Source organism: Aptenodytes forsteri, unplaced genomic scaffold, assembly GCF_000699145.1.
Source record: "Aptenodytes forsteri isolate BGI_AS27 unplaced genomic scaffold, ASM69914v1 Scaffold54, whole genome shotgun sequence".
NCBI lineage: Eukaryota > Metazoa > Chordata > Aves > Sphenisciformes > Spheniscidae > Aptenodytes > Aptenodytes forsteri.
This window is the reverse complement of record NW_008796044.1, coordinates 1,547,977-1,557,097: the sequence shown is the minus strand read 5'-3', so window position 1 is coordinate 1,557,097 and position 9,121 is coordinate 1,547,977. Positions and strand designations below refer to the sequence as shown.

The 9,121-nt window shown below is 35.9% G+C and overlaps 1 protein-coding gene across 1 annotated transcript in view; it reads left to right on the top strand.

Annotated features, from left to right (window-relative positions):
• Positions 1 to 9,121, top strand: part of DOCK2 (dedicator of cytokinesis 2) — a 211,599-nt gene that overhangs the window by 30,914 nt on the left and 171,564 nt on the right. Inside the window, exons 16-22 of the mRNA XM_009285697.1 lie at positions 1,059 to 1,131; positions 1,207 to 1,310; positions 3,712 to 3,895; positions 3,998 to 4,095; positions 5,458 to 5,547; positions 5,798 to 5,898; positions 8,683 to 8,817. Coding sequence (XP_009283972.1) covers positions 1,059 to 1,131; positions 1,207 to 1,310; positions 3,712 to 3,895; positions 3,998 to 4,095; positions 5,458 to 5,547; positions 5,798 to 5,898; positions 8,683 to 8,817 — 785 coding nt within the window. The remainder of the gene's footprint in view (positions 1 to 1,058; positions 1,132 to 1,206; positions 1,311 to 3,711; positions 3,896 to 3,997; positions 4,096 to 5,457; positions 5,548 to 5,797; positions 5,899 to 8,682; positions 8,818 to 9,121) is intronic.

The following is a 9,121-nucleotide window of genomic DNA, read 5'->3' as shown; positions in this document are numbered from 1 at the left end:
AAAAAACTGTCTTGGATTTCTTTAGACATACACTAATAATTATCTAACCTAGCTTTAATGTCTTTGGAAAATGCCCAGAAGCTTCCAGAAGTAGTTCTTATAAAGCATATCTCAGGCTTGCTAGCAAGCATGATTTTTTTGAAGATGACTATTGAAGACAATATTGCCATGTACGACAAGCCTGCAATTATTACACTAAGGTGCGTTGCTGAGATTGGGCAGGACAGGGAGGGAATGGAAGTGTGATTTGAAACAGGAGCTTATTTGTTGTTTTGAAAACATTGACCCATTGTTTTTTGCTTAATATACTAGTTTCTTTTTTAAATTATTCTGTAATTCAGACTTTTATACAGAATCATTAACAGCAGATCCTTTTGAAAAGCGTAGTTAATGTGAAGGAGTGTTAGGCAGTAAGAATTGTAAAGGAAAGTTGTGAATGAATGCAAAGGAGTACAAGTCTTTAAAGTTCTAAAACTATAAACTTGATAATATAAAAACTTGTGTTTTTTCTTACGCAGTTGGCCTTTTTTTCTTGCACATTTGTTATAAGTAGGTATGCTACTTTAAGAATAAAGCAGTTGTGAGCTCCTGGGATTCTACTCAAGCCTTTGAAACTGAATTTAATCACAAAAATATACTTATTTTGCTAAATTTTCTTACCTTTTTCACCTGTTTATTAAATTGGTTGTTAATTTATGTATATGAAATACGGAAGTTTCATAGTGCAGAGATGTTGCATAATTCTGTATGGTTAACAGGGTAAGTAATAAGACTGTAGTATACTTATTTTCTAGTGCACAAGCACTTGTGTGCTTTAACTCACTGGATTCAGTGCTTCATTTCTTTGGTGGTGCTAGACTTTGCTCAAAGTATAACAGATTATTGCTTATCACCCACTACTGCTACTGTGATCAGGCTCAATAGTTTTAAATGGTCTGTGAAAGGCATTATGGAGCCAGCAGAAGTGGTGTTTGTTTATTCTAAAATAGGAGCTCATTACAGGTGAAACCACCTTCCGCCCCCATAACTCTATTCATTATTTTCTGATTTTACAAAAGGTAGCGGTCCCTATTGAAGACATGCAAAGGATACATCTGCGCTTCATGTTCAGACACAGGTCATCTCAAGAGTGTAAGTAGGGAATTTTTACTTTAGTGAATTTTAATTTATTGATGGGTAGTCAACTGAAAATACTTTGCTTTGCAGCTAAAGATAAAGGAGAAAAGAATTTTGCAATGGCCTACATAAGGCTAATGAAGGAGGATGGAACAACTCTTCAAGATGGCATCCATGATTTGTTAGTCCTAAAGGTATTGGATCAATTTTTTTGATTTCTTTCCCCCACGAGACACCTTTTTTCACACCGTTGTCTTTGACTGCATTGTTTTTTCTTAGTGCTAGATTTATCTTTGCTAGAATAATAAAATTAATATCATGGTTTTCATCTGAACAAAAAAAGATGTAACTTGTTCCATGGTCAGTAAACGTTGCTCTAAATTTTAATTAGGGAGACGTGTTATCTAAGCACAATGAGAGGAGGTCCCTCTTCCTACTATTTTTACTGAAGTGTGTGCTTTTGGCCTTCTGTAGTATAGTGGAAGTCATGCTAAAGCTCAGTACCTGGATGTGTACCATTATTCTTGCTGAAGGGGGGAAAAGTGTTGTTTTGATCCATTTAGAATCTTTGTCACATGAATAATCAGGGAATGTAATCTTAGGGAATTGGTTGTTGGAAACTGCTCTGTGTAGGTACTCAGATAAAAAAGTGAAAGTTTTAGGAATTTGATTTTGGATGTGAAGAACAGTTTTGGCTAGCCCTGATTGGACACAGGTAGCATTTTTGACTTTGAACTGAAGCAGGGAACAGGTGTTTCAAGATTGTTCTGGGTTTTTTTGTTGCTGTTTTTTTTTCCCTTGGAGACTACTGTCTAACAGGAACTAAGAACCAGAAATCACTTCCAATACAGAAGAAATTTTACTTTAGGTATTTAGTGCTCTTCTCAGTAAACTAGTTTGCCATAACATTAATGGCAAATGAGATGTGTACAACTAAATCAAGTTGTTTAGGTAGTCCCACAAAAATTAATGGCAGTGTATAGTTATTTATATTCTCTTCATTGATACCAACATTGATAAATACTTAGACCAGAAGGAAAATAATGATCACATCATATGACTGTGTGGTTGGTGTTGGTTAAGAATTTCCATCTTATTCATTCCTGCATCAACCCGGTAATTTTTCCTTAAGTGACAGCATAGATGAGAAATGCTAAACTGAGTGGACCTATTTTATGTTTGGGAGAAATAGACAGATTTTCTGGCATATGTTTGCCTATTCCAGTATTAAACACAGTAATTGTAAGCTGTGTTTTAAACAGGTGTACATCTGGCCTCTCAAAATAAGTCCTTCGAAAATCACCAGGTTTGAACAGTGTACTTTATTTTCACTGCCTTCAGGCATTGAATCTTTTTGAGAGACTTTTGGATCAAAATTTCAAGTCTTTTCCCCATTTTCTGTCTAACTTGTCTCAAAGAGGAAGTCAAGATTCTCTTCTGGTTCCAGAAATTCTGAGAAGTAATTATTTGGCGAGCTTGATACAATCGTAAAAGTTAGTAATGCTGTCTGTTTTGCTGTGTAAGGATTTTGCCTTTTGTCTGTCTAGGTCTCTTTATGGTCAATTTTTAACCTTACTTCTTGTTTGATAGGAAGTAGAGGCTCCACACCTACAGTCATTGAATCAGATACAAATGCAAAACTTCAGAAAATCATTCTAGATGATGTTTTTTTGTAACTCCTTGTTTATGCACATTTGTAGCCTAAGGGTCTGCAATTAAGTCAGTTCTGTCGTGGTGTTGTAGCTTTAAGTGACAGAGCTCATAAACTCATTTGGGAAAATTTTCTTGAGTAGTTTTGTTAAAGAAAAATTATATCCTCTAAGCAGTTAGGAATATGATTTTTACTGTCTTTCTCTAAAAAATGCTTTCCTGTCTGGGGTACGAATCAAAAGTTGAGAGACAAAAAAATCTGTGTGGGTTGTGGCATGCAACTTGATGAAGTAGAAGATGGAAAAATACCTGTTGGGTCTCTGTTTTTGTGCTGTTCATTCTACTGAAAAGCATAAATTGCATGATATCTGTGTCACTTAGTCACTGCAGCATATTGTCCAATTTAAAATATAATCTTACTGTGTTCTGATCTTTTATGTTAAAGGTCCAGGTATTAAGTTATGATGGGCATTACCAAAACAGTGCTGCTATTCTTTCCTTATTCAGTCCTGGTTTCTATTCTTAAATTGTGTGCAGACGTCGTAACAGTGTTGTCTATATCCTGTGTACAGTCTTCAAGGTGATGCTCAATAGTCTATTGTGTTCCATAGCTATTGATATTTTAATGAGAAATCTGCTCTTGGTTTTACTCTGCCAGTGATGTTACCCCTCATAATTCCTCACTGCACCTTAAAACACATACCTTTATAATTTCAGTGTATTATTTTCCCTGCATGTTCATCGCAGCCTTTCTTGCTGACTAACATTGACTCCTGGTTTACCTGTACGAGCCACGCTGGAACTTGGGTATTCTTTATCCTTTAGTGCATGCATTTAAGTCCATAGAAACATAGCTTTTTGTTTACTTTTGTACAAAGTACCAAGTAAGTCTGTTTTTAAATCCAGTGGTGTGAAATATGTCATAAATGGTATGTTGTTTTTCAGGGGGACAGTAAAAAAATGGAGGATGCTAGTGCTTATTTGACATTACCTTCTACGCGTCAACACACGGAAAATAAAGGAGCAACCATAGTCAGGAACTCAAGTATTGTAGGGGGGCTTTCCGTAAGCTCACGAGATGCATTTTATATTTCAACTCTTGTCTGTTCTACAAAGTTAACTCAGAATGGTATGTATCTTCTAAACAGGTAGAAGTTTAAGAAAGAAGACTTTTGCACAAATGATAAATCACATTTTAAATTTTAATGTCTGTCCATTTATTTTCTATTAGTGGGCTTACTAGGTCTCTTGAAGTGGCGTATGAAGCCAGAGCTGCTTCAGGAGAACCTGGAAAAACTGAAGATTGTGGATGGAGAGGAAGTTGTGAAGGTATATCTTTATATAGTTATTCTAGTAATAGTAATTCTTCATGTCCCTTCAAGCCATGGCAGAAAAAATGCTACATAGTTTCAAAAAGAAAAAGAAACTGGAGGATCAGTTACAGTAAACACAGGAACTTAAAGAAGCCTGTCAATTATACTTTCTTTTATGAGTGTCATTCAGTGTAATGCCTCTGTTAGGGATAGTTTGCAAAAGACATGAGCAAAGCTCTATATTGGACAGGCAAGGAAGCAAGCACTGGACAGGATTCTTCGTAGTGTTAGCCTTCTCTTTTTTTTTTCTACTTGTTACTCCCGAACATCTCTGGTATTGGCTACTGTTAGGCTGTGGAGATTTGCAAGATTACCAGTCAAAATTTCCCTGCTTTCACTGGTAATTCATTTATTGGGATCCTTTTCTGCTTTCCATTGTTTTATTTTGCTGGAAATTTTGTGCATGAATGGAGAATTCAATACCAAGAGTATTATTTGGAGTCATTGCTGCTTTGGTCAGGTGCTTACATATATGTCACAGGTAAACTTTAATTTTGAGCATGCACAGAAAATTTTAAAAACTTGATAGGATATGAAGGCAGTAACAGTGAAATATTTTCCACAATCTCTGTTCAACTGCTTGCTTCTGTCTACCTGAAACATTACAAACAATTCCTCCTGCTTTCTTTATGGTTTTTAATATTAACTTACATGTTGATATTAAAAAAAGAAAGTGTATTATGTACCCAGTGAAGTGCTTTGTTAATTTAATGAGTATAACATGAATAAAAACTTATTCCTATTTTGGAAAGTGGCAGACTCCAATACTCAGGTTAGGAGTCTTACATTTCTGTTACTCTTTAAATATAAGCATTAGATGCTTCTCTTGAGAGAAGGAGGAAGGAGAACTTGGAGAAGAAAAAAAAAAAAGAAGTTTTTTTTTTAACCAAACTAAGATTTGGTTCCCAAGTCACTGGGCTGCTTTTCTTTGATTTAAAGTGGGCTTTGAATCAGACCACAGCAGTTTGAAGTGTGTTTTTAATCATCGTGTATATGTGAAAATAGCAGCTACTAATCTGTATCACTAAGGAACTAGGAATGCAGTTTTAGATAGTTATGTCATTGATATAATATTTTTAGCTTTTCTATAAGCTTTGAGCTAAATGTGTATTATTGATTGCTCATGTGTCTGAGGGTGTAGGTTCTTAAAGAAACTAGAGCCTAAATCCTTGGAAGTGTTTTCTGAATTTAAGTAATTTTTCAGTGAAGGCCTTTAAAATTCTAACTTGAGGGAAATCAAGTCTACTATATGAAAACTGACTTGTGAGACTTTCAGGTTGAATTGGTTGTCAGTTTGTCATATCATGTTGTTGTATAGTTTCTCCAAGATACGCTGGATGCCCTGTTTAACATCATGATGGAACATTCCCACAGTAACGAGTATGACATCCTTGTCTTTGATGCGCTGGTAAGAATCAGCACCAAATGATTTTATTTGTCAAAGTAAAGAACCCTAGAATTTTGAATGAGCTATTGTTTATTTCAAGGAATTAGTTTTAAAATCTCTACAGAACAGATGGAATATTATTATTTGACTGAAAAGCAAATTTCTTTAAAAACTCTTAAATAGTGCATTATCAAAAATATTTCAGAAGACTAATATTTAAATTTAAAATGTGACCTTATGAAAAATGCTAATTATGTCCATGTCTGTTTAGATATATATCATAGGACTCATTGCAGACCGTAAATTTCAACATTTTAACACTGTTTTGGAAGCGTATATCCAACAGCATTTTAGTGCAACGTTGGCATACAAGTAAGCTTGTTTTATTGTCTTTTTCCTTTTTTTCTAAACCTCCATCATCACATTAAAGAAAGTAAATCCTGTTTGTGACTTTTCTGATGTAATTAATGATGACTGTTGTTTTGATGCTGCTGTTTGCTTATCTGGAAACAAACCTGCCTGTGAGAAATGCATATGATTATAGGTAGAGTTAATTGACAAACAGTAGTTGATTTTGGGGCTAAATGATTCTTTGGCGTTCATTTTTTTTTTGTCTTGTCTGGGTTTTGCTGTGTCTGAACACTTCACCTGTATCCTGTCAAATCTGTCAAAAGATACTTAGCTGTAAAGCATCTCCCTTTACATTCCTGGCTTTAACTTGAAATGCTCTAAGTGAGGACTTGAGGATGTCCTTAACCCATTTATCCAGATTTCCACATATTCTTTTACAGCAAATGAACTCATGGGGAAAAAAAATTGTTTGGGAACTGTGAAGTCTTCATATGCAGTTCACAATCTGATGTTGCACCTGGAGGGTTTCAGTGCAGTGAACTGGAATTTTGGTATTCGTTACGTGGTCTGCTGTGAACTGGAGTATGAGTATTTGTTACATGGTCATGCCAGTGGACAGACTTTCGGTTTTTTTGGGTTTTGGTTTTGTTTGTTTGGGTTTTTTTTGTTTTTTGTTTTTTTTTTTTTAATTTTTGGAGCTTCCAGATAATGCCCAGATGGGAAGACATGGTTTCATAGAAGAGAATAAAACCTGTGGAGACATATTATACAGTAAATTTAACACTGGATTCCTTCTTTATTTAAAAAAGGTTTTTGCAGATGATGGTAGGATAAAATCGCTTTGAATTATGAAGAAAGATAATATCTTCAGTTAGTGCTGATCTTGGGGAAGTGCTATAACAGCATAGATGTATTTTTTTCATCTACCTGAAGTCTTGTTCTGACAGCTTAATGGTGTGGCAGATCAAAGCAGAATTTTAATTTGGGACATGAATAATAGATGGAAGACCTTAGCTGAAGGTTTGGAATAGTTGAGGATATCTTGTAGTGTCCTGTGCTGAATTTGAATCAGTTCCAACTCAACAGGAACTGTCATGCAGATCGTGCATTAGAACATGAGTTTGCTAGAATTGAAAGGCAGTAGTGCACAATCCATCCTTTCTCACATTTTAGGGAAGTTGAAGTTAGCATTATTGGGCTCAGAAAGCTCAAGCACAAGCTACATGCTCTTCTTTAGTCCTCCTTCTCTCCATATGTAATAAGCACATGTAATTTAATGTTTTGTATTATTGTGAAAGAAGAGAAGGATGGGTACGGAACCTCTCAAGACAGCCTTATTTGCTTAAAATATTTCTAAGACTTACCTGACTGGGAGTTTCTGATGATTTAATCAAAGTGGCAGAGGCAAAATAATGTTTCATTGTTCCCCAGATTGTGAGTTTTCTTGGCATCATTGGTTCTATGCACATCATGGAAGATGCACTCTGTTTCAAGAATCATTTATGAAACAAGCAAATAGTTGTATGTGGCCTAACTCATAGTTAGGAAGGAGATATGGTGTCCCAGACATATTACGACCGCATTATGATATGGTGTTTTGGCCAAACTCTTAGGTATTTATTCAGTTCCTATTTAGTCATCCATTTGTACCTAGCTTTTATGGAGTTCAGAGAGGACTTAACATTGACAGTTGAGGGACCTTGAGTGGACTGCCCCTGCATACAATTTGGATAAATTTTGTTCCAACTCAGTACAAAGCTGTGAATTCAAAGAAGCTATAAAAAGGAGTAAAAAGAAACACACAATGGATGTAGTGCCCAGAAGGCTGAAAGCCTGATATTTTGGTCCTGAAATGTGAGTTAGGCTAATGCAGCGGGGCTGAGGATGTGTCTATTAGTTACAGAGATACAACCACCCCTACACCTCCCACCCCCCACCTACCTAGCTACCCACCTACCTAGCTACCCACCTATCTCTCTATCTTTGTGTTTATATATATTCTGTGCAGTAGCGAGCAGTTCTTGAAGCTATTATTTCCATGTGAGTATATTCCAAATATCATAGTGATCACTTACTAATGTTTCATCAGTCCAGTTGGTGAACTGTTAAGTTTCATCAACATGCAAGTGCTAGTTTGTTTTTGTTGTTTTGTTTTGGTTGGTTTTGTTTGTTTAGTGTAGGGGATAGTAGGTTTCCATTTTTGTAGTGAGGTAAGAAAAAAAAAAACCCACAACCACCCACCCTTATTTTGGTTCTTCTTATGGCTACATTAAGATCAAGATTACATCATTAATATTAGTTTAATAGTTTAGGGTGAAACTGTAACTATAAATTAAGAGATTTATTTTTAGATGAGCTTTTGCACTTTGTTAGCAGGTTGTGTGTTTAGCAAAAAATTGCCTTTGGATACAAGACATTGCTGTGTACCAGGATATTTTACTATTTACATGCAGTTAATTTAGAGCATGTATTGGTGTTTAATCACTGAATAATGTAGGTAGGCAGAAGTAACGTTTTGTGTTATCTTGTGCATGCATATTATAAGCTTCTGTAAAAGTGCTTCCAGGATTGTGTGAAGTTATGCTGCTGTTTTGAGATTTCAGATTGCTTTCTTGCTTGCGCAGTTAAGAATTTGCTCCTCATTTGTTTATACTGATAGAATTTGTGCAACATAAGCACAAAAATACATGCTGTACTTTTGTTGTGTGTGCTTGACTAAGCATAAACATTTGTTTAGAGTAGCCAAACAAGTTAGAGAAGTTAATTTAAAAACAAATTATTTTAAAAATGTTTTTTTAACTTCAGGAAACTAATGACTGTTCTGAAGACTTATTTGGATACCTCCAGCCGAGGGGAGCAATGCGAACCTATCCTAAGAACTCTGAAAGCACTGGAATATGTTTTCAAGTTCATTGTTAGATCAAGGACATTATTTTCACAGTAAGTACCCAGGCTATTGCCATTTAACTAGCAGTCATAGGATCATAGAATAGTTTGGGTTGGAAGGGACCTCTAAAGGTCATCTAGTCCAGCCCCCCTGCAACAAGCAGGGGCATCTTCAACTAGATCAGGTTGCTCAGAGCCTCGTCCAGCCTGACCTGGAATGTTGCCAGCGATGGGGCATCCACCACCTCCCTGGGCAACCTGGGCCAGTGTTTCACCACCCTCAGCATAAAAAATTTCTTCCTAACATCTAGTCTGAATCTACCCCCCTTAGGTTAAAGCCATTCCCCCTTGTCCTGTC